The sequence below is a fragment of the Hippocampus zosterae genome, chromosome 3 (genome assembly GCF_025434085.1).
Source record: "Hippocampus zosterae strain Florida chromosome 3, ASM2543408v3, whole genome shotgun sequence".
Lineage (NCBI taxonomy): Eukaryota > Metazoa > Chordata > Actinopteri > Syngnathiformes > Syngnathidae > Hippocampus > Hippocampus zosterae.
In genome coordinates, this window is record NC_067453.1 from 20387982 (window position 1) to 20413950 (window position 25969).

The following is a 25969-nucleotide window of genomic DNA, read 5'->3' on the forward strand; positions in this document are numbered from 1 at the left end:
CTGTCGCTTTTTGAAGAGGGTTATTTTCAGATCACCTTTCCCTGTTCATTCCTATCACTAGTCCTTGCTGACCTCACTTCACGATCTGCCTGCCACTTTTGCCCATTATTTCTCTTGCTTTATCAGACCAAAATATAAAGGTATGCAAATCAAGCAATGTCCTCGGTCAAAGGCCTCCACACCATCAGAATGCTTATTTTCTAACGGCTCTACAACCTAGTTGTTAGAATTGGGTGAAATGTCGCAGTGAATTTTTGCTGTCCCTCCATGTATTTGTAATACTGTATACTCCATGGGACCAACAACTGCACCGCAATGCAGAAATGTGTATACTGGAGCCAGTACATAGGGAAGTACAGCTGCACAAATTCAGGTCATATTTGCGTCGGGCCTTGTGATATTGGTAAATTCACGTTAGAAAAAAAAAAGCGTAAATTCAATAAAAAGTCAATAAACATCGTCTCCAGGGCCCTGTCATCGTGGAACTTTGCGAGTTTCTTGAAATAAAAAGGTGCTCAAGGCTCTTGTTGTCGCGACACCTTCCTTGTCACTTTTTTTTTTTTTTTTTGCGCCTTGCGTACTCAGATTGTGAACGCTCGCCTCCATCCATCACCGCACTGGCAAAAGAGGAAGGAATCGATGCCCCGGTGTTAGACTTTGACACAGCCAGTGAGAAGAATGATTGAGTCAACAAGAAGGGACTTTCCTCACTGTTTAACAGGCTCAATTGGACTGTGCGATCGATTGCACTCCTCCATGTCCGCATATCTGCCGCGTTCAATAATGTACAGTATTATGCACAAGAGAGGAGAGGGGATGCGTCCCCTCGTGGGGAGCCGGCAGGTGTTTGAGACAGCTCTCCAAATTGTCCATTTCATATCGCTACATGCGTCCCGCTGCACGCGCGAGCAAATCAGATCGCAGGCAGATGGAATTGTGTCGTGAAACACTTACAGAGAGGATTACCGATACTTGATCATTTGCTTGGTACACAACTTTTTTTTTTTTAACTTTTTGTTTTGAGCAGCGTTTGGTGCTTCTCATTATCCACCCAGTTTGGTCTACTACATCTATTTTTTCCTCAATCTGCAGGTCGATATGTCTGAGAGGTGGAAAATGATTGCGTTCATTTTAAATGGATAGAATGATTGAATGTGAGATGTGGCTAGTTATATTTCTCATTTATTTTATACTTGCATACCGCCCCTGGCGGAGGCTCGAATATTGCATCTTATTCCTACGGAGTCCCATCACTCTACTTTGAAAAGCACTGTGTACCGTGGTAGGAGAAGGAAAAGGAGAGCCGCAGTTGCCACGGTCTGTCCCGCCATTTATTGAACAGAACAAACAGTCAAACACCCAAATGAGAACACTTTCTTGCTTTCTTTTTCTTTTAGTCGAGGTTTTTGTCCAGGTCATAAGCTTCCTCCCACATTCCAAAAAACACAAAACAAGGCATTGGAATGAACCCTTTCATGCACCAATAATGATAACCTGTAACCTGTTAACATGATAAGCTGTCCACTGTAGTAACCGCTTTCCCTGTATTAGTTAATAGCGTCTCGTTTGTGTGAGTGCAGTCAAATGATATTCTCCACATGGTAGCGGTACCACTTCAAAGCTACATTGAACTGTCTGTAGACTGAATGAACCGAGATTGTTTTGACTAAAACGTAATTATTATCCATAATATCTTGTACTGTGTTTTAATGTGTCTCTGCTCCCTCTGACTCCAGGCTGGCAGGGGGTGGACTGCTCCATCCTGTGCTCCAGTGGTCTTTGGGGTCTCGGCTGTAATCAGTCTTGCTTGTGCGCCAACGGTGCTGCTTGTGACCCGGTTGATGGCACCTGTACATGTTCTCCGGGCTGGAAGGGCAAGCACTGCAGTGAGCCCTGCCCTGTAGGTTTGAAAGTAAACTAAGAGGATATTGCAAATCTCCTACTGACCTTGAACCCAGCATGGTGTTAAATTGTTGCACATGGCTTAAGAGTGAGCTGCTTTTTTGTTGTTGTCAGGATGGCACTTTTGGGCTGGAGTGCAGGGAGCGCTGTGATTGCAGTCATGCGGACAGTTGCGACCCAGTAAGTGGTTACTGCCACTGCCATCCAGGCTGGACAGGTTGGTACTTATTCTTGTATAATTTGGGGAGGACAATTATCACTCCCTCTGAGAAGCTGTATATTCATTTCCTATCCTCAAAGCTGAAAGTCAGCAGAAGCTAGACAGACATCAAATGACCAAAGACAAATATGGTTTGAGTTGTAAAGCATGTTTACACTCTATGTTTACGATGTGGTGCGTTAATTAAATGTCCCATTTATTTTTGCCACTCAGCCAGCAGGTCACGCGCATGAGAGATGTTGAGAAATAAGTCCTAAATTAGCGCCCCGACTCGCAAACTAGCAATGGTGTTGTATTACATCTACGGAACCTGTTGACCCCCCCGGCAGATTAATATTTTGAGGTGGAATCAATCCAACCCAAAATATGCCGACAGAATTATTTGATCAGGGTTTTCCAGCCTGTGGAGCAAAGGAGCATAGTTTGCATCAGAAAAGCCACATGGTCAAGCACCAAACAAACAAAAAGTATGCATACTGATATAATCCTTTCCTTGCGTGGGTTTTCTCGAGCCACTCCAGTTTCCTCCCACATTCCAAAAACATGCATTGCAATTATTCACTCGAAATCAGGGGTGTCAAACTCATTTTTGTCGCGGGCCACTTTTGAGTTACGTCTTCCCCCGCGGGGCCGTTATGACAGTGAAACCACACAAATGTTTAATTACTTTAATTACTTCCGACAAAATTATTGCAAAATCAGTTATTACACATGATAATTTTACATGTTCTATCATTTTTTTAGCAAGGATCATGCAAGTGGACATGCATGATTTTCTTTCAGGGGGGCCACACATAAAATCATCTGGCCCCTGGGCCTTGTGTTTGACACATGTGCTCTAAATTGTCCATAGGAGTGAGTAAGAGCGCGAATGGTTGTCGGTCGATGTGTGTCCTGCCATTGGCTGGCAACTAGTTCAGGGTGTCCTCCGCCTACTACCCAAAGACAGCTCTGATAGGCTCCAGTGCATCCGCAACTGAGAGTGAGAGGAAGAGAGGTCTTTGAATTGTTTTCTGAGCTGTGACTCAAAAATGTGCCCCAAAAACAAGTGAGCATCGATATGCTTAAAACTAAAACTCTGCTCAGAAAGTCAAATTTGAGATAAGGCATGGGTGGTGTGTACGCACGGAGGGGCGGGGGGGGGGGATCCTCCAACATGGGTGGAGAGATACACTCATGCAGGGAATAGATTCAGCAAGAAGGGTTAAGTCTGTGCGCTCGGCGTCCTGAGCTTGGGGCGTTTATTCTGGAGAAACTGTGGCTTTTATTATCTGCAAGAAGGGACCTCTCTGCTCTAAATCCTGCACTGGTCGGGACCATCTGTCTGCCTTAATTGAGTCACGGGGGGTGCGGGGCCAGGGAGCTGCCCAGCGGGTTGGATAAACACACGTTGATACACACTTGAAGCCATCGAACCTTGGTAATGGGATCTCAGAGAAGGTGAACAGGGTGTGGATGGGGGTTATGGTCACTAGAGTCAATCTGAGATGAAGCGAGTCGTCCGTATGCTCAAACAACAGCGATCGAAAAAGCGTCTATTTAAAACTATTTGAAGACCTCAAGATGTGTGTGGGGGGGGGGCGGCGAGCGACCATTGGTGGCGGCTGCGGTCATCTTTGCACCGTCAAGCTCCGTCCCTGGCTTCTACTGTCCATTCCTGGCAAAAGGGAGTCATAATCCGCGGTGACGAATCGTTATTTTATATCGGGCAATGTCCGTTTACAACCGGCAAAGGGGCAAAGCAATAAAGCTAAAAGTGGGCTCACTATTTGACATGAAATCGGTCCCTCTCGCTCTTCTTCCATCACAATTGATAACAGTTTATTATAGCTTGAGAAACTATTCATGAATTCCTTGAAGTGTGTTCTCTAGCCTACATGGGGGCAACCTCATCAAGGTAAGGGGGGGAGAAAAAGTTAAACATTTTGTTTTAAATTTTCAGTGTTGAAGTGCTGGAGCCCAAAGTGATGTATATATATATTTCCCTCACACACAAAGAAATGCTGGCTTGCTTTCCTAACTCACTGACTGGGTAGCTGTGGATTTTGGTTACTTTCACGCAAGGTTGGTTTAAGTACTTGACGAGTGGATTGGGTTGAAAATTTGATTTGGGTGGCCTGAAAAGCTGAAATGATCACAATTTTTTTTTCACTGCACATTGTCAAAAAACGAACAATGCTACTACTCCATGTTCACACAACTTGCTCTTACCATCGACCCCCCCCAAAAATGTCTAAGTTTGCACAAAACACACCCCAAGTAGGACCGATAAAGTTGGATCAAATCGGTCCAAGTAGCGGGTCAATCCCTTTTTTCGACCCAAATTGGATAATTTTTGACCCAACCATTCGCAGTGTTGTGTACTATAGTTGATGTCAGTTTGATATAACAACGTTGCCAGTGGTTTGTTGTGTCAGGAAGGGTGTCCACCATTTTTTAGTAACTTGACCTCATTTCAATACTTGAATCAAAAGCTTGATCCATGGTCTCTACCCGATGTGCTGGGTTTAAATAACCCAGCCTTGAGCTTGTTTCCTTTTGGACCTGGCGCCTGGTTAGCTTTTAAAAGTGTGCTTCGATAAGGTCAGTGCATTTTCCTCTGTCCGGTTGAGCTTTCGAAATTCATAGCTTGAATTTTTTTGTTGGCAAGACACTGACGGATAGTGCCAAGTAGGATGCACTGAATACCAATAGCTCTTTGACACCTAAATTTGGAGCTTCATTTCTCGTGCATGTAGCACTTCACTGCACTCGATTCCTGCCAATATTCTACTCCTTTTCTTGCGAATTTGAGTGTTACGTGGTCTGCGACATTAAAGGAAAGAGGAGTGGTTTGCTTTGCCCTTCTCCCCTTGAACAAATTAGATGGCGAGACCTCTGATTCCTTTGCAGACACTTGAACTCGCTCTTTTCTTCTTGCGGCTCACCATGCATCCAAAGCTCCGTTTGTCGCCACTATACCAAGAAGTGAGCTGCAGTCTGCATTCATTTCCTCACCACAAGCGCGCTGGCAGTTTTTCATCCTCAGGTAGCGCAATCTCAAACACAACTGGACTAGCGTCGCCGTCCCCCTCCCAACCCCCTCATCTTTTCAAGTCGACGGATGGACTAAATCATGGCGAGTCTGGCCCCCGTGCAGCATCAATATTTCGTACCCTCACTGCTCCTTCACGTTCAACCCTTAAAATGCCAATGTTATCGTACAAAATGAGTCCCCAGAGTTTGGTGCGAGTCTAATTCAAAGGTAATGCTGTTTTAATGGCCGCGCTATTCTCAGATATCCTCACTCAAAGGAAATTTCAAATGAGGCGTGAAGATAAAGGCAGGTGCTTGAAAGGATGCAGAGTGTGCAGCGCATAACTTTACATGTGCGAAAGTAACCTGTGACTTAAGAACCTGCGTGCGTATACAGTACATATGACTTTGGCCCTTAGTTTTCAAAGGCGCCGGCATGCTTGGGAGAAAAGGTGCTGCTCCGATGGACGTGCTAATAGATCTGCATGCACAGCGAGAACCCCGTATGGATGCAACGTTTTCTCGTTTGCCGCTTGGAGCTGATTCCAACGTGCAGTGACACTTCCCACACTGTGCCCATGTAGCCGCCGAGTCTTTCCTTTTCCTTTTTTTTCTTCTTGTTCTGTACTCTAACGCTGAAAGAGAATGCCAGACAAGCTAGTTCTCTCCCGAGAGGTATCCCTGTTAATCAGCACAGCGCACTGGCATGGAGCCCTCGTCAGATCAAAAATAAAGTAGATTCAGGAAGAACAGGAGGAGTCTAAAAAGAGGGGCTCGAATTTGAAAAGAAAAAAAATGCATTTTCTGGGTGGAAATCAATCGAGGATCCATGCTGAGCAAACGTCCCTCTGCAGATCTGCTCTGATGTAACATCTCGGGCCATCGGCTCTCGTTTGGTGTTACTGCAGAATTTTTATCCTTCTTAACATTGCGTAGCCCTTTCGTAGGTGTCATTGTCATGTGTATGCAGGAATCCACTGTGACAACGTGTGCACACAAGGCTACTGGGGCAACAACTGTTCACTCAGCTGCCCGTGTCAGAATGGAGGCTCCTGCTCTCCGGAGGATGGAACATGTGTGTGCGCACCTGGATTCAGAGGGACTTCCTGCAAAAGAAGTGAGTGTTCCCACGGAATGCACAAATGCTTGATGCAAAGTTAGGAAACAACCCTTAAGCACATGAAAATGCACGGTCCATTTTTCTTCATAGTTGCCTCTGGAACCTGTTTCGGGTTTACATGGCAGAGCTTGCTGGGTTTGCCTTGAGCCCGCAAAGGACTGGCTAAGCCACTGCAAACAGTGTAGGCAGGATGGCGAGAACTGCGTCTTGTATATACGATTTGATAATATAGTATTTTATTAAAACATAGAGTAATAACATCATAAATAGAATATCAAGAATTTAAAAATTCATGCATCATGACTAATTCGTTGCAGCTCCTTCAGGTGTGCATGACTTCGCCAACAAAGAACACTTTTACACCCAGTGTAAACTCAGTGGCTGCGATAATTGTCGCTGTTCACCGAGAATAAATTATATATGCTTTCAATATTACTGTAGCGGGTTTCTACCCGTGTTGACTCACCTTTTGTGTTCAAATGTCCGTTACCTTAACGGCTATAACATCACCACATAGATGCTATTCGCTGACTCGTGATTCTAGCGTTTCCCTTCATGTGTTTTCATTAAGCTGGTGGATTTAAAGGCAAAGCTGTGTGTTTTAATTACTTAACGTGTAATTCTCTTTCAGTTCTGTTTAATTTGACAGTAAACCTCAACTGGGAGTGTCATGAAACAGCTTGAATCTTTCTTTTTCGAAAAATGTAACTATTAGTAAAACAATGGCGTGTAATCAAATTCAATCACCTAACTTTTACTGGAACATAACTGTTGGTGACCTTTGTATGACCTTGAAAAAAACAGTTGGAGGGTGAGCCAGCTGAGAGGCAGCACTTCAGATGCCCATCATTCAATCAGAGTGTTAACCCCCCTCCACCTCACCTCGCTCCCAAGCAGCACCCCCACTGACCTCCCCCCTGCTTTTCACGGCCAGCTCATAGTGGGAAGCGCGCAGGCCAAGCGCAGCACTCATCACTTTGCAAATGTCACCTCTGGTTTGTGAACACGTCTTGGTCAGTCTGAAGCCGCTCTCAAGTGATGAGCTCACTGATTGGGAGTGAATTTGCACTCACCGGCCCGTAAACATCAATTGTAGCTGAGTGTTCGAGACGGGTCAAAACCAGCTGTGTCAAATGTGTTTGTGTGAACAGAACAAAAGTAGCGTAGTTATTCCCGCTTCAAAACTTGAATGAACTAAAAAATTAATCGTGATTACTCACACATTTTTTATCGTTTCTGATATTTCCTTTTACATTTTTGTCCTATTTCCCCCCCCCCATTTTAATGCTCTCATCAACATGGAATCATGAATCAGTTTTCTATGTGCCAAATGCAAATATTTACTGAAATAACAATTTCGATTTTCAACTTTATGTGAACAATTTTTCACTTGGTGAAGTTATTCACACATAATCTCTCACACAATATTACTGTCCATCAATAACGGTGAAAAAAATATTTTGTCACACAACAGCTGCTCTAACAGCTTTTTTTATGAAATCAAAACGGAGCAATATAACATTATAAAGTGCACATCTAAGGTACACTAGTACTCAGCCTATAGTGGATTTAAACCATGGTTGCATACTTCGTTTTTCTCAAGTGTGCTTTCAACACAGCAGTCTGTTTCTGTATGTTTGTTGAAGAATAACGAGACACCGGACACCAGTGTTCATTATGTGCCGCTGTATTCGAAATTGCCGGCCGTACAAACAAGCACACGCACTTCCCCCGTGCTGCAGGGGCAAACCATTCTGGAAGGGGGGGGGGGGGGGTCACTCCCCCTAACACAGTCAGGCTATGTTGATTGTGTTGGTCCTTCTTGTGCGGAAGTCTCTCTACGGCTTTGTGTAGACCTCATTTCGAATGACTACACTTGGTTCGATGACAACACTGGAGACGTTTTACTTTCGCTAGGTCGCTACCACCGTAGCGCACTGTTGCTGTCAGACGAACACAGAGAAGCTCCACCCGCTGTATTTATATGGACACAGACCACTGTAACCTTCCACACAAAATAGTTCCAAACAAGTAACAATCGCGTCAGTGGCATACATCGTATACCTGTATGATACAGAGAGAGAGAGAGAAGAACAGATAACTTTGGTCTTGTCAGTGGAGCAATATGGCAACTATTTAAAAGTAAACTTTCCATTCATAAACTCTAAGTATCCCTTTTCGGTGTAAGAAAGAAAAAGAAGGAAGTAGCTCAATCGTACTTCAAGATGAGCCCAATTTGTGCTCAAAATTATTCATTGTTAAATCCTCTGTAATACTGCTTTTTACCAAGATGACTGATGTGTACAAGATGATAAGTTAAGATAAGTTAAAAATCTTACATCAGTCATCTTGCCCAAAGATGTACATTGTAAAATTCATCTCCAGCTGTCACTTTCTGTATTGGTAAAAAGCAGGATTACAGAGGATTATATATATATATATATATATATATAATATATATAGGGGGCGGCCCGGTAGTCCAGTGGTTAGCGCGTCGGCTTCACAGTGCAGAGGTACCGGGTTCGATTCCAACTCCGGCCTCCCTGTGTGGAGTTTGCATGTTCTCCCCGGGCCTGCGTGGGTTTTCTCCGGGTGCTCCGGTTTCCTCCCACATTCCAAAAATATGCATGGCAGGCTGATTGAACACTCCAAATTGTCCCTAGGCGTGAGTGTGAGCGTGGATGGTTGTTTGTCTATGTGTGCCCTGCGATTGGCTGGCAACCGATTCAGGGTGTCCCCCGCCTACTGCCCGGAGACGGCTGGGATGGGCTCCAGCGCCCCCCGCGACCCTAGTGAGGATCAAGCGGTACGGAAGATGAATGAATAATATATATATATATATATATATATGCACACACATACACACACACGCACACACTGTGCTCAGCCCTTAAGCACTGTGATGTCATTTTCAGTCGACAGCAAGTGGCAAAAATGGCTGCCCCTGACATCCTGAGATGGATTAAAAAAAACTGGTGGATGTTGCTTCTTAATCGGTATTCCACAACCGCAATATTAATCAAAATACTGTGTTTTGTGGGGGCGCATAGCCCGCAGCTATTATTGTAAAGAACATTTTGGACTTCAGGTTTTTGTGACGTGGGTGAGGTGACTGTCTGTAATTATTTTCTGAGCGCAGTCAGACAGATGTGAGTGGCTCCCAATACTAAATTCCACCTTAACATAACAGTTTTTCATGTACCATTCTGTCCCTTTGCATAATTTAATGTTTAATCATCTCCAGAACGTCACCTTTCGGATCCCTTAAAAGTTCTTAATCTTTCAATATAATCTTGCTGACTTTTACAGATAAGCTTCTGTGAGGCATAACGAACATTAAACGGATGTTCTCAACTAATACATTGCATCCTGTGTAGCACACGGCACGGGAATTATTGCACTGAAGACTTTATCTGATGTTTTCCTCCCTTTTCTGTCTCTTTTATCGCTTTTTTTACTTCTACACTTCCAGATCTGATTTTTCTGCACTCCCTTCATCACTCTTGACATGCCGTTTTGCATTATGATGAATGATGTCTCTTTTTTTCCATCCGCTGTTAACACGAATTTCTTATCCTTTTCCCTATCCCGGTTTGTCACCTCAGCATGCTCTCCGGGGTTCTACGGGCACCGTTGCAGCCAATCATGCCCGCGATGTGTTCACAGCACGGGGCCGTGCCATCACGTAACTGGCCACTGCGAATGTCTGTCCGGCTACTCGGGCCCTTTGTGCAGCCAAGGTAAGCGTCCCTCTCTCTGCGTCCCCTTGACATTTTCCCTGACTGACAAATCTGTTCACTGTGACACTTTTTCCTTCTACTGCTGGAAAATGTCTCTGCATGTACCGTATGTATGTAGAATGCAAAATGAGCCCGAGCTAGTCAACACGGTTTGCAGACCCACATAAAATAAAAACAATAAATGAAACCACAATGTCAAAAAAAAAGTCCAAAAGTAGAACAGTATCATGATTTTTTTTGTTTCAGGAGAAACATGCAATAAACACAAGATGATAGAGGGAAACACAAACAACTGTAAGGATTTGATTTTTATTTCATTTGCTGACTTCCATGCAAGCAATGTGGGTTCAGCTCTCACTCAGTGACGCTGTGAATGCTTTTTGTGATTTTTTTTTTTTCGAACAAAAAGAGCGTTAACTGCTGATTTTCAGCTTGAATTTATATTTGGTTGCAAATCCTTTGCAGTCAACTGCAGCCTGAAATCTGGATACCACCAAGCGCTGCATTTCATTTCGGGTGATACTTTACTTGACTTACTTTCTCGGAAACGTCTTACATTACAACTACAACTATTCACTTGACATCACACCTTTATTGCTTTTATTTTCGTGGAAAGGCAAATGTATTCAAAACGTAATTGCCCAAATACCAAACTCGTTGAGAAACGTTCTTACTTTTTGTCATCTCATATTTTAGAAACTTTTAATAACGTACAGAACCTCTGGTAGATTTTTTTTTATTCCCTTTCATAACTTTTAGGAATGTTTCATTCAATCAAAATTTAATCCAACAAGGAAAACGGTGGAGAAGTCGTCATCATCTTTCCGAACCCTAATGAAACGGCAAAGAGGTGCGCGGTGGCGAGGGATGAAAGTGACAACAAACAAATCCACTTGTTGAACGCTTGTTTGCGTCCTCGCTCATCCTACCGTCCTTTCCAGACAGAGCCTAATGAAGCTCTCCTGGTGTGATGAGGCTCCGGTCCCCACAACGGCGGAACTAACCTCCTGGCATTAATGACAGCCTGCTCGAAGGAGCATGAAAGGGGTCTCGACAAGAGCGGAAAGGCTGTTGAAATGAAATCATTAAAATCTGCCCAGATTTAAAAAAAAAAAAAAAAAAAAAAAGGAAGAAGAAGCAAGTATATCAGCCACCTTATGTGACGTTGCTGAGTTATTCTCTTTATGACAGACCTTCGATGTGCCGCACATCCTGTTTCTGCCATTCCTTCATCCTGATGGTGACGAGCATCTGGGTCTAATTTGTCCCGCTGCCCAACAATAAAGTACAATGGGAGGTTTCATTGCAAGCGATATCTTTTATTGAAGAGTGCCAGGGAACGCTGAAATATTAATTTCATCAAAAATTTATGCAGTGGTCTGTGTACATGGTCTACTTTAATACTGTGGCACATCAGTCATTCCGCTCGAGTTGATGAAATTGGGGCAATTGTACCACGGGAGGCAGTGATTGACTTTTTTTTCTTTTTTTTTTGTCTAAGTATATCACTTCATGTGTCCACTCAAATAAACACTGCCATCCATCTCATAAGCCAACATCATACGACATTTTTACCTTTGCTTACTTCTGCTGAGTCGCTTCCAATATCAGTTTTATTTATTTAATTTTAGCATCATTGCCATCTGTGTTTTCAATATGCATCCTAATATCCTCCTTTAAGGATTTTCTTATTTTGGTGAGATTTCACGAAACTTTCTCATCATTTATAATCCAGGTTATGTACATCATATGTTTTAGTCATATATTAAGGCTTTTTAAAAATCTAATATACTGTTATACAGCGGTGCCGTGCCTTAAGATATACTTGATATATTAGTCATTCTGTGCAGAGGACTTAAGACTATATACTTGTGAGTATTTTTATACTGTCAGTCTACATGTGTTGCTGCCCCTTCCTAGATGTCAAATTTTAATGTTAATACATCACGTGACTTTTTATTTTATTTTTTTGTGGTGTTGCTCTTTTGTGTTTGCTTGTTATTTTAATCACTTTATCATGACTCTGGCTCATGACAGCTTCTGAAGTGAATTCTGAAGTGACATCAAGCGTCAGGAAAAGACAACCTGTCTTTTCCAAAACATGCCGTGAAGAGAGAGATTGGCGACGATAAGAGCCAATTTCGAGGAAAAACGTGAGACCGAATGTTTCTGTTTTCGCACTGAGGCTCCCCGACATGTCTTGAATGCAAAGAGAAAAGTGACGATAGTCATGAAATCATCATGTCATCACTCAACTACACATGCTGACGAGGATCTTGTTCATATCCAGAAGAACCGTGAATGTTTTGGATTGGTACGAACAAGGATTGAGAAGACTGGTTGAGTTGCACTTGAATCCTTTTTTTGGGGGGCGGGGGATACTTGACGTGGGTTTGAGGCCCCTGTCCTAAATGTCAAAAGTTAGTGAGACTAACCCCATTCATCATGTTTGTGCATTTTTATCTTTCAAATCACGTCGGGTTATAATCTGTTGTTGCTTTTCCAGTTTGTCCCAGCGGCAGGTATGGAAGGGCCTGTGCCGAAATTTGCCGCTGCACCAACAATGGCACCTGTAACCCCATTGATGGATCCTGCCAGTGCTTCCCTGGATGGATCGGGCACGATTGCTCTCAGGGTATGTCCGCACTTCTTTATCCTATGGTCCCTTTCTCTCAGTAACCCTCTATTCAAACCCCTCTTTGCCATTTGACTGTCTTCACACCCCATTTTGTCTTAAACGTAGCTTACCGCAGTTACTGTTTCTCACAATAATTTAAGTTGATTTCATAGATGAAAAGTAGTCTATGAAATGTTCAGAATCACAAAGGAGTGGAAACCTTCCATGGGAAGTGTGATCGTTTGAATAAGCGTGCTTGATTTTTTTTTCCATAATTGAGCAGCCCTATGTGTAAATAAGATTATAATGCAGGATGTTTGTCTGCCCCCCCCCAAAAAAATAAAGTCTTAGATTATCCTGTTCCAATTGATTCACCTATACTGTATTCCCATTACCCCCCCCCCCCCCAAAAAAAAAAAATCCTACAGTTTCGTAACCCAAGCATGTGGACTATATTTTCCGTTTTTATTTTTTCCCACCCAGTTGTCAGTGGAGCAGGCTCACAAAGGTTCACATGGATCAAACCTACTACGCCAGTAGATGGGGAACACATAACATGCTTGACATTGTACAGTATAATGCTCTTTGTCTAACCACTATTTATTCAGGACTCTACTCTGTTGCTGCAGAAATTATTTGAAATAGAGATTATTCAACTTCGGGCAATTGAGGCTGATGTATTAATTATAATGACAATAATTGTGTGGTTGAGCAAAGAGCTTGCAATTAATATTCCGGTGTCAACTTTCTAGTTTGTCGTTTGGTGCGTGTGTAATAACGCTGTCAACAAAAAAAAAGTCCCACATTGCGCCTCACATTTGTCTCGCGCCTCTGGTGTGTGCAGCCTGTCCCTCCGACCGTTGGGGCCCAGATTGTCTCAATTCCTGTAACTGTCACAATGGAGCTCAATGCAGTGCCTACGATGGAGAATGTAGATGCGGACCTGGCTGGACGGGTCTCTACTGCACGCAGCGTGAGTCCTTGAGCAAACACACACTGCCGCCTAGAGGCTGTGTGGCTCAACTGCAGCTCGTTTGAAACATCTGGACAGTCGCTGAAAGCTACTTTATCATTCAGATTCGACTTGAAGGCAACATAAAAATTAATACACGTTCGACTTGGCGCAACGCAGCAGTTGTGTAGTTCATCCCAGTTACTGTGACTCATTTGAATTCTCAGCGTACACAATGTCACTGTCTTATAAATATTTTCCTTACACACTGTCATGCAGGGTCCTTCTTTTATATTAACAACTTAGCAACACGCTCAACATCACAGCATCGTCTGCTGATGCAGGAAATATTTGGATTCCTTCGCGTTGTGCCTGATTACGCATGCTGCCCAAACTTTAAATGCTATTGATTTGGCCGTTGCTTGCAAAATGACCTTGGCTCTCCACATTGTCTGCCTGTCTCTTCTGCTGCTCCGCCATTGGCGACGTTTCACGCGTCCCGTCCCAGGCTGTCCCTCCGGCTTCTATGGCAGAGATTGTTCCGAAGTGTGCCGCTGCCAGAACGGCGCAGAGTGCGACCACATCACGGGCCTGTGTGCATGTCGAACCGGCTTCATCGGGACGAGTTGCGAACAGAGTTTAGTAGACCCGCCACATTTAGCTCTATGCAATAAAAAAATCGCCCAGTGGATGTGAATATGAGGCGTGCTATAAATATATATATATATATATATTTTACACAGCCACTCTCTAAGTGCTTTAATATTGCAGTAATGCACCTCTCCTCCTTTGCAGAGTGTCATTCCGGTACATTCGGATATGGCTGTCAGGAGCTGTGTGAATGTCTGAACAATGCTACCTGTGACTATGTGACCGGGACATGCTACTGCAGCCTGGGATATAAAGGAATCCGTTGTGATCAAGGTGAGGAGATAACTGAGACGAGTGAGACTTTCTCTGAATGATTGTCAAAAACATAAAACTTGTTTTCATAAAGGTCACATTGTAGCTAAGGGGTCACCGAACGTTTTGAAAGTGGGAGAAATTTGCGGGTACTGCATAATGTCAAGGACTACCACACTTTGAAAATAATCAATTTGCTGAAATTGAATTAAATTGCATGTCATCTATAAATAATGATGTTCATCTATGTGAAGACGTTGATTATGTTCATGACAATGATGCCACGAGGTAGGACATGAATAAATAAAAATATGCAAGAGGTGTCAGAATCGATGAGTCGACATCTATTCGGATTTCTGTCCTTTGTGTTAAATCAAAAAAAGGTCAAGCAAGGCAACTTTATTTACACAGCACATTTCATACACAAAGAAACTCAATGTGCTGCACAACATTTTGAAAAGCATTTTCAAAACAGAACAGCTGAAGACATTTACAAAGCAAAGAGAACAAAAGTAGCATATTGAAATTACTAAAAGAATGTACATTGACATCATTTACATGCATTTACCTATCACGGTAATAATTATTTGTTGCCGTATTACGAATAACCTGGAGATCAGGTCAGGTCAACCTGAAGCAGCCTCAGAAGTGTACATCCATCTCGTGGTATTACAGTACTTCATCGTTCATTTTATTTCATTGAATCATCAAATAATGCCAAATAACCATCAATATTAACTGGGAGGGGAAAAAACATTCTCAAAATACATTTTTATCCGATTAATCATTGGAATAATAGAATGAATTGTTGATTTGATAGTGACATCCCCACGTTATGCAGCACTTTATTTCTGTAAATCTCCGTGGCTCTCGCGGGCCACCAAAGACGGCCCAAGGTCCAGCTCTGGCCCTCGAGCCTTGATTTTGACACCCGTGGTCTCACAAGACACTCTGCAATGTTCCGTGTCCAGCATCTCTCATGATGGAGGAGCTGAACCCCTACACCAAGATTAGCCCGGCCCGCGGCTCGGAGCGGCAGTCGGCAGGCGCCGTCATGGGCATCATCTTCCTCCTCCTCATCATCATGGCCATGCTCAGCCTGTTTGTGTGGTACAGACAGAGGCAGCGAGAGAAAGGACACGAGATCCAGCCGAGTGTGTCGTACTCGCAGGCCATGCAGATGACCAACACGGACTATTCACTCTCTGGTGAGAACTGCTTCTGTTCCTCAATTTGAATGAACTAAAAATACAGAAAGCCCTTCATTAGGTACACCTGCTCAGGCACATATGTTCTCCCCGTTCTCTCCAATACCAACAAACGAAATACCTAGCTGCTTTATTTATTTATGAAACATGTCATAACCTCAAGTTATAAGTGCATTCCCCTTTTTGGAAACGGGTTCTGAACACTGAGAGGAAGCATTGGTTTCTATTTTGTCCATAAATTGTGCAGTTTTAAATTGAACCAAGTCTTTGATTTTTAAAGTTCTCTTCTAAATAAAAACCTTATTTGTATGTTCTCCGTATGCAACTTTATTTGCGAGTATCAGATGACCGCATTTTCTGCTCTATTTGCGCTTCGGATTATAAGGCACACCTTCAATGAATGGCCTATTTTAAAACAGTTTTCACATATAGGGCGTGCTGCATTATGAGGTTTATGGAATAGAAGCCACAATAGTGGCTGCTGTTGCGTTATGCATCCACTAGATGGAGCTACGCTGAAAAGAATACAATACAATACAGCTTTATTTTGATAGTGCTTTCACAACCACTGTAACAAAGCGCTTTGCAGAACATTTAAAATTCTATGTCCAAGAAATCAGAATATTGATCCATATATGAGGCACATCGGATTATAAGGCGCACTTTTGAGAAAATTGAATGCTTTTAGATGCACCATAACCTGCGGAAAATGCAGTAATTTATTGCTTGTCTGTTAAAAAGAATACATGGGAAGAGGAGCTTGAAAATGAATAATATTCACATATTCCATCGCAATCGCAACATTGAGGTAAAAACGATCACAATTTAGATTTCACATTTTCATTTTCTTTTTCGTTCCATCGCTCAACCCTAAACAAGCGCTGTAGAAAATTGCTGGGTAGATATTGTGTCAACGTGCCCAGTGAGTACATCCTCCTCTGTTGATCTTCTTTCAGCGTATCATGTATAAATGTCGACATGAATAAATTGCTACTGAAATCCGCAGAGTGTGGCAGTACCTTGGCCATAAAGACCAGCGCAGCTGAGGTCAATCACAATCCGAGTAGCAGCAGCAGCAGCAGCAGCAGCAGCAGCAGCGGTGGCGGCGGCCAGTGCTTCTCCAACCCCAGCTACCACACCGTGGCCCAGTGCAACGTCGTATCAACCATCTCCAGCAACCTGGATGCCACGCTGACCCTCAAAGTACATTCACATGCCACACAAGTGGAGCTTCCTCCACTCAAATAAAATCAACCAGTGTTCTTTTACTGCCCCACTTCGCAGTCGAGCACTCTGAAAAACCGAAACGGATCCGACTGGAGAGCCTACTGCAACCTCAACGATCTCGGTGAGTTTTCCCTCTCTCATCCCCCATGAAGAATCTCATCCATCATGACTTTGTGACGTCGCCCCAAGGGCAGAGACGTGCGTGTCCTTAGTGGACCTGCACTCATGGCCCTGCCTCCCCGCTGTGAATGAAGATTAACCACCGGCTCCTTGTTAGAAAGAAAAAAATCCCCTGCTTTCATTTTCATTTGATATGCGGCTGAGAAAGAGATCGGTGCGGTTCTGAGGAGATCACGGGTCAGTGAGAGCTCGTTAGTATGCCTTCTCAGTCCGTGTTCGATTCCTCTGTGATGGCTTACGCTAGGTCAGCTACTGCATTGTGGAGGGATGTCGATTATCGATTACATCCAGAATCGCCGAAATAGTTCAATGCCCACACGGGAAGAATACGTTCTAGAAATTCTAGAATATTGAATTTACCAATCATGCTCCCCTCATTACTCTCATTGGGGTGACGTGCTATGCTACTCTGTTTTATTGTCAAGTGTTTGTTAATGACAACAGCAAACAGATACCATATTTTCCGCACTATAAGGCGCACCTAAAAGCATTAATTTTTTTCTAAAGCAGACACTGCGCCTTATAATTTGATGGGCCTAATATATGAATCAATATTTTGATTTCTTGGACATCGTATTTTAAATGTTCTGTGTAGTGCTTTGTTAGAGCTGCAGCGGTTGTGATAGCTCTATAGAAATAAAGATGTATTGGATTCCTTTAGCTTAGCTCCATCTAGTGGATGCATAACGCAACCACAGCCACTATTGTGGCTTCTATGCAACTTATAATAATAATAATAATATAATGGGTTGCGCCCAATATATGAAGAAGTTTTAAAAATAGACCATTTATTAAAGATGCACCTTATACTTTGAAACGCCTTTTAGTGTAGAAAATACTGTAGTTTAGCTAGAAGTACTAATATTTGTGAGGAAAAAATGTCTTGTAATATAAGTACTGATTTAGCTCCTGTACTTGAGTAAAAGTCAAGACTCTGAGATGGACTTAGTACAAAAGAAAATAAATTATCATTCATTTTCCCAATTACCTATTATAATTTGATTTTAGTTTTTTGTTTTTTTTAAACCAGTACTAGCATCGATGAACTCTTATGTTAGCAAAACAATGGGTTCCCAATTCCAGAGCAAATGTTGTGCAGTGAATAACAAAACTTGATTAATTAGCTAATGATAACAACCGTGAATAATACAAAGTAACGGTACTTGGTTTTATTTTGTTTTGGGGTTTGTTTTTTGTTTTTTGCACCACCTGGTGGTTTATAGGCTGTCACAGGGCAAATCGCATTCACCATGTATTGTTCTCATAACTGATCAAACAATTCTCCGAATCTGTTGCCATCCTCATTAGTGCTCCCTGCTGCACTTTTTTTATGTGGCTGCCATCCCCATTTTTTTCTGACTTAAAAAGTCTCCAGGATCTAATCCAATCAAGATATGAACCGCTGTCTCTATCTACGTCTTGCTTCTTTTTACATCGCATCGTCAGTCGTTGCCATTGGGGGAAAAATAGTAATGAGCCCGTTCTGAAGTACAGTAGAGTGGCTCTTTATTTTATTTTTTTTTCAACAACAAACGCTGAAAACGGTAATCTGTGAAAACGAGCATGTTTAACATTCAGTCTGAGCATGTGTGACGACGTCACAACAACAATGGATCACTGCACCGTCGCGTTTTATTTATTTTTTGTGCTTGGAACAGTTTTTCAGCGAGCATGTTCTACATGTATAGGTCAAACTCTAGATGCTAGCAAAGGGTATTCAAATGTCAGTTTGGGATGAAACCCGAGAGGACAAGCAGTTGGGGCTCATATCCACAATTATTATGGTGTAGTGTTACTTTGCACTTTGTGATTTTGGCCTCGTCGCTCAATGTGCAGCAGCCTTACAATGGATGCTCTCGCTCTGATTTTGAAAATATCCTTTCTTGACCTCCGTTGACTGGAGGAGGTTATGGGTGTGGAGATATAAAAAGTATTTGTCAGTAAATAGTCATTGCCACATCCTTAAAAGGAGTACTCAATTCTTCCAAAACAAAAGGTTGGCCACAGATTGTGTGAATTATGCAACATCTGACTTTCATGTTTTGACATTATGTAGCAGATGTTCAACAGGGGGAGATGCAGGCTCCAAGAGGCTCCCGAAAAGGTAAATAATTCATTTTCGTCAACACCGCGCGTGTGTCTGCATGAGTGCGTGTCTCGTTCAGCCTTCCCAGCACTAAAAACTGAGATCTGTCCTTCAAGGGGAAGTTAAGTCCCAAATTTTCTTTGCAATCAGTGCTTCAAGCGGGCTGGTACGCACTCATACCGAGAACCAGCACTTCTCAATTTTAGCTTCTAGCGCACCGGGACTTAATACTTCACATAAGTCAGCAGTAGCCTTCCCCCGTTGTTCTATTTCTCTCTTGCAATTTATGATACACGCCTGTCCCCCGTGATGCGCTCTGTGTGTGGCAGAAAAAGGACGGGAAGACAAATGAAGAGTGAAGAATGTAAACATAGAGCGAGTAGAAACAAGATTTTTATATAGTTTTAACGGTTAAATGGCTGAAGCCATAAATGCCGGTGTGGTGAAAGACAACCCGCTCTGGTGACGACTCGGGTGAGGGTAACACAGAAAGACATGTTAATCTTGCAAGTGAGGAGCAGCTTCTGATTCACTTGTTGACATCCAAACAATAGGCTGATGGTGTCAAATGACCAAATAATGTTGCTTATAGATTACTTTTTTTTCATCGCCTAATTTATCTGACAGCAGACAGGTAAGAAGAATAACAACACATATCCGTTTACACGAGTGAGTTTTATGCATGTGTAATTTAAATTCAGTCAAAAGAATCCACCCGTTTTTATCCATCTCAAGGGTGGCCATTTTGCCTTGCACTGCCACTTTTTGTCACCTGAAAATGACATCACGACGCCTATGTTTTGAGCCCTCGAAGGTCACATGACCAAACTCAGAAAACATGAGAGCCGTGACAGTTGTTTCCTGAGCCTTGGTCGGCACTTTCGACAGCAAGTGGCAGGACGAGGCTGAGATCGATTTAAAAAAAAAAAAAAGTGGATTTTTCTGCGTCATTCATATTCCACAAACTGAATCTGAATCAGAATGATGTGTTTAGTGGTCGCACATAGAATATATTATTGGAAAGAATTTTGTAAAAGTTTTCTTCCCCTGTCAATCGGTTTCACCAAATGGTTCCTATCGCCACTTGATCATATGAAAAACTTTTCAAACGAGATCATGATGACATGCAATTTCACTCCAATGGTAATTGCCCTCCGTGGCTCGATGCCAGACATATTATTTGCGCTCCCACACTGCGCGGTTCCGGTGACTGCGAGGGATCCAAAGGTGTGAAGAGTGGTCTTGAAGTAGTCTTGCTGTGGTCCATAATGAGTCCTCATAGACTGACTGATGAGATTGTTATAGATGAGATGAGTCATCCACCGCGCTCCCCTTTCCATCCAGATTACTTTTTACAGCCATTATTCATCCGAGGCAACAAAAAAAAAAGTGTAGCATTTTAAAGCAGGCCAACAAGTTTTTGTGCTCTTCTGCTCGTACCACCACGCACCAGCGACCATCGCTTTATTTTTGCCGGAACTGAAGATAGCCGTCTCCTCCGTGGCAGATTACATCAAGAGCTCGATGTGCAACACCAGCTCCTGCTCCCTGAGCACCGAGAACCCTTACGCCACAATCAGGGACCCGCCGGGGCTGGCGTGCAAGCACACGGAGAGTAGCTACGTGGAAATGAAATCCCCCTCCCACCGCGAAGTGCCCTTCGGGGGCACCGCCACGCTCCTGGGCGGCACCAGAGGAAACATCTATGATGTCGGTGAGGAACAGGTTTATTGTAGGTTATTTTATACGGGAAAAATGTAAAAGGTGCGACCTGTAGCCTTGAAAATATGGTATACACCTTTTTGGACCCTTTTTGATTGGTGTTGTGTCATGCAGTGTGCCATGAGATTTTTCCAATGTGAAATATGAGCTTTGGCTCAATAAAGGTTGGGAAACACTGATGTAGTAAATATGATGCTGACTGCCCTCCACCCTCTTCCTCCATCCCCCACCCCTTCATACCCCTCAAGCCATCGCAGAGCCCACGGTGAGTGTTTTGCAAGGGCCCAACGGGATGGCCACCGGTTTCTCCCAGAACCCATATGACCTCCCTCGCGGCAGCCACATCCCGACCCACTATGACATTCTGCCTATGCGCCACAGCCCCACGCACAATCCCTCGCCACCACACCCCGAGAGCCCCAGCTCCCTCCTCTAGGGAACCCAAGCCGGCACGCTGGAAACAGTCCGTCAATTTTCATACGGCCCCCCGTTTGTCTTCATGTGGTCAACAAGGACGTGACAGCCACAGCTCTTTTGGACCCGGAAAGGAAAAAGTAAAGGACGAGAGCCCACACACCAGCAATCGTTCAGCAATTTTATTTTCCCAGATCTCCCAGACTGCTTCCTGGAGCTTTATGGATGCTCTGGAGCGGAAGGTGGCTCTACCGGAGGGAGCTAAGGCTGCCACGCTTGGATTGAATGGATAAGTCATTTACCGGGAAAGAGACATTCTTCACTTTAGTTTATAGAAGGACAAAATGGGGTTGACGTGAGTAACGGTTGTGCCTGCCCCAGTTCAGAGTGTACAGCAGTTAGGATTTATGATGTACAGCAGCAGGGGTGGGAAAGCTTTCGTGCTCAAGGGCCACAGTTGATTTAAAAACAGCCAGAACTGTTTTTAAAAAAAAAACTATTTCAAAGGAGGGCGACCCGGTAGTCCAGTGGTTAGCACGTCGGCTTCACAGTGCAGAGGTACCGGGTTCGATTCCAGCTCCGGCCTCCCTGTGTGGAGTTTGCATGTTCTCCCCTGCGTGGGTTTTCTCCGGGTGCTCCGGTTTCCTCCCACATTCCAAAAACATGCGTGGCTGATTGAACACTCTAAATTGTCCCTAGGTGTGAGTGTGAGCGTGGGTGGTTGTTCGTCTCTGTGTGCCCTTTGATTGGCTTCCGATTCAGGGTGTCCCCCGCCTACTGCCCGGAGACGGCTGGGATAGGCTCCAGCACCCCCCGCGACCCTAGTGAGGATCAAGCGGTTCGGAAGATGAATGAATGAATGAATGAATGAATGAATGAATATTTCAAAGGAGGGGTTTCCAATTTTCAAAAAGACCATACTTTTTTTTATATTTATCAAAACAGTCAATATAACTTGTGAATGTGAACTTACCAATGATTTGTCACCCTGCCGCCTCAAGCTGACCTGCTACCTGCGATGAGTTTGCCGCAAGTGTTTGACAAATGATTGACACCTTGTAAATCAAACCTTATGTCTCTTTCTTTTTTTTTTCCCTCGGGCGGGTTGGTTTCGTGTTTATCAAATTGGAGGCTGATTTTTTTTCACATGTCATATTCATCATGTAAAGCTGTCAAGCTATATTGACTGTTTCAACAAATACGACAAAGTGATTTTGGCATTTAAATTCCAACTCCCCTTGAAGGTTTATGTAAAATATGTAAAATAGTACTTGTGACCCTGATGAGGACAAGCAGTATAGAAAATGGATGGTTGGGTTGATTTAAATTATAAAAGCACTAGCTAACTTATACAGTTTTTTGTATTATATTATTTTAATTAATCAGTTATCTTAAAAAAGGGGGAAAAGACTGCTAATATTTGATTATTTTGTCATTTAGAATGAATCTAATCTTAATAAGATCAAAATAATTATATTGTTGCCCAGAATATTACAGGACTCTTGATAAAAGAAATTCTTTGTGAGCCCAAATAAAAGAATGCAGTTGGCCATAAATAGCCCGCAGGCAATATTTTGCGCACCACTGACGTACAGGCACCACATGTCAGACCTAGATGAGATCATGAGATCAAGTGCAGTGTAAAAGACGAGCTAATTGATTTTTTAAAAAAGGAGGAAAAAAAGCATGGATACAAAATAACGCCAGTCACAGTCACTCTTTTTCTTCGCCGTGTGCCGGTAATGAACACTCGAACGACGAGATGTCGGTTCAAAGTGAAGAGCCTCATTTGTGTTGCAGTGTAAATGAAGTTGTGCTATTCAGGTCAGCAGAATTTATGCGTAGACTGCATCAAAAAAATATGTCTCAACTTTTGGATTTGCTGCTTATTAATGAAATTTTTTTCTATGGACCAGAACTTTTCTTGCAAATGTCTATATGGGGGGTGGGGGAGGCTGACCTTTATGTTTGGTATATTTATCCAACTAATTTCTTGATTTGTTCATTTCTTTTATTAGTGATGGTGAGTTTAATCAGTGTGACACTAGAATTGCTTTTTCAAAAAAGATGAGCATGAACACATAATGGGTACCCGCCGATGTACATAAACACCGACATGTCAAATTTATCTTCTTGTGAGATGTAATTTTGTGAAGCGTTTTAAAATGAAGTCCTCTCTCTCATTCTCTCAGTCTGTGAAGTTTGTAAATTCTATTTTAGATTCTACCAGAGAAGAAAAGTTTTATCTGACCAATTTAACACCCACAGGTATCATGTGCCATTACATGTGTGGGGGGGAGAAAAAAGAGAAATCATCTGTTTGCATTAAACAAATGCCATTTGTTATAAATTACGATGAATTGCCTCATTGAATTTGTCACTTGCATCAAAGCCTCTGCGGAAGCAATAACATTTTGACAATCATTACCCAGACTACATTTCATCTGTACCGAACACGATGCACTTTACTTTTATTTCACATGACTGTTATCTCTCGAGATGAGCTTTATTTTCTAACCACTTGCTGTCATATCAATGCTGTTTCTTGTTTTGGTACATTTCAGATTAAAACGAGCCTTTTGTGTCATCGCAGCCATGTTTCAGTCCGGTCAATGTCCAATACATACTATAAATTGGAGCGATTACAGTCAAATAATGGTCACGGGTGAATTGGACTCAATTCCAGATGGGAGGCGGGCGTACACCCTGGAATGGCTCCAGTCCATCGCAGGTTACATTAACCGTCGACCAGGGGTGGCCATTACGTCGATTGCGATCGACGGGTAGCTCGCGGACTGGTACCAAATCGATCGCGAGGGGTGGAGAGGGGGGGAAAAAAACCTAACAAATATTTGTGTATCTGTGCATGTCAGTAATACAATTTTTGTGTTAATGCACACTGAACCCAAATCACGCTACCAGTCTCTCTTTCACAAAAAGTATTTAAAAAAACAAAATAAAATAAAGCAGGTCACATTTAATGTACGGTGGCGCATGAACTACGTCACCGGAAGTTGTTAGCGTTCAGCAGTCTGCAATTTCAATTTGCTATTAGAGCTGTGCGATGAAGCCTTTATTATTGTTATCAGGCAATGTGCATTTTGTGTACAATTCACCGATGGCACTCGCAAAGAGGGCCGAAAGAAGCATTTTAAAGGTGTCCGCGTGAGCTACGATAGTTAACTGGCTGCAAAAGTGAGTCGCATGCCTCCTCGTCAGTCTGTTGCTCATCGTGGCATGTGTGTGTATGTGCGTGCGCGGTAATGGGTCAATCGCGGGAGGTAGGTTGATCGAAAAGTAGATCTTCGGTCAAAAAAGTTTGATCACCCCTGCCATAGACGATCATTCACTCTCATATCATCACTTGGTCTTGGTGATTAAGAAACACTGACTGACCAGGGCATTTGAATGGGCGTTACTCCGTGGATTTTCACTATTTGCGGGCCCATCGTCCACGAATATAGGGTCTCCACTGTCTACCGTGTAATTGGTGGAGTAAATGGGTTCATGAATTGTGTTGAGCTGACAATTTTATATCGGGGCATTATTACCGAGCATACACAATATACTTGTGTCTGGGTTTTTTTTAACTCAGTGCTACATAAGTAATATTTTCAAGTCTACAGTTACATAACAATGTGACTAATAATTTATTAAATCTTACAGTAGCAATCAGTAATGAGCATTTATCATTTCTCAAAACTGAATTTTGTTGATTCTCGGTTAGAAACTGAAACAGAGCTGGAGACTGCTAAAATCAATCAAAACTATGGGGGTTGAACAAGCCGACAGAGTTTTATGTTTGCGCTGGTCTCAGTTCATATTTGTGTAGTACTTTGTTTTGGGCTGGAACTGCAGACACACACACACACACAAAGCTATTATAAATTTTTAGCCCAACAACTGCCTGAAGTCAGCTCTTTTATACTGACTTTCACTGCTTAATGTTAGCGCACTTGCCAAAAACAATCTTAATTTTTAATGGTTTCGTTACTGCTTACAAGCTGTGCTAAATGCTATAACAGAAACCCAAGCTTGATAATAATGGCAATAAAGAACTGAACATGACCTCGCTTGTAAACAGAGTTGTAGTTCTCTGCGTTCAAGCTAAATATCTGGTCCTGCTAAATTAAAGACTTAAAAGGAATACATTATAAGTTAACTACAGTGGTGCCTTGAATCATCTGGCCATTTTTATTTTCTTTTTTTGCTTTGACATGGAAGCTCTGCGACTATAGTGAAGATAAAGCGGTTCGGAAATATACGAATGAATGAATGAATGAATATACACACACACACTCACACACACAGAGGAATTGTGACTGTCTTTCTCCATTGATTGAAAACGAAATAAAATATTGGGAAGAAACTGTTTCATGATTTCCACTCTGTTTATGTAATTGTCTTTTCTGTACGTTTTTTTTAAAATCAGGTACAATATCATAGACAGATTTACAGACTACAAAATACATCGCAAAATGCGATGTATATGCTTCAAGAGCATTTCCATTCATTTCAAATGGGAAAGATGATTTGGGATAGAAGTATTTTGAGTTAAGAAAATGGTCACAGAACAAATTAATCTAGCATATTAAATTATGAATGTACTTAACATTTACGAGTACAAAGGCAGTTCGGTATAAATCACCATCTATTGCAAGAG

At 42.7% G+C, this 25969-nt stretch overlaps 1 protein-coding gene across 4 annotated transcripts in view; it reads left to right on the forward strand.

The window, feature by feature from the left end:
• Nucleotides 1–23666, forward strand: part of megf11 (multiple EGF-like-domains 11) — a 90748-nt gene extending 67082 nt beyond the window's left edge. For 2 of the 4 annotated variants that reach the window (XM_052059909.1, XM_052059912.1), the window contains 14 exons: nt 1737–1900; nt 2017–2119; nt 6108–6254; nt 9863–9997; nt 12504–12632; nt 13459–13587; nt 14075–14203; nt 14362–14490; nt 15441–15677; nt 16684–16880; nt 16962–17025; nt 19141–19188; nt 20678–20884; nt 21141–23666. In XM_052059909.1, the coding sequence (XP_051915869.1) occupies nt 1737–1900; nt 2017–2119; nt 6108–6254; nt 9863–9997; nt 12504–12632; nt 13459–13587; nt 14075–14203; nt 14362–14490; nt 15441–15677; nt 16684–16880; nt 16962–17025; nt 19141–19188; nt 20678–20884; nt 21141–21328 (2006 nt within the window). In that variant the 3' untranslated portion in view covers nt 21329–23666. The remainder of the gene's footprint in view (nt 1–1736; nt 1901–2016; nt 2120–6107; nt 6255–9862; nt 9998–12503; nt 12633–13458; nt 13588–14074; nt 14204–14361; nt 14491–15440; nt 15678–16683; nt 16881–16961; nt 17026–19140; nt 19189–20677; nt 20885–21140) is intronic. The other 2 variants (XM_052059911.1, XM_052059913.1) reach the window with 2 other exon arrangements.
• The last annotated feature ends 2303 nt before the right edge of the window (nt 23667–25969 follow it).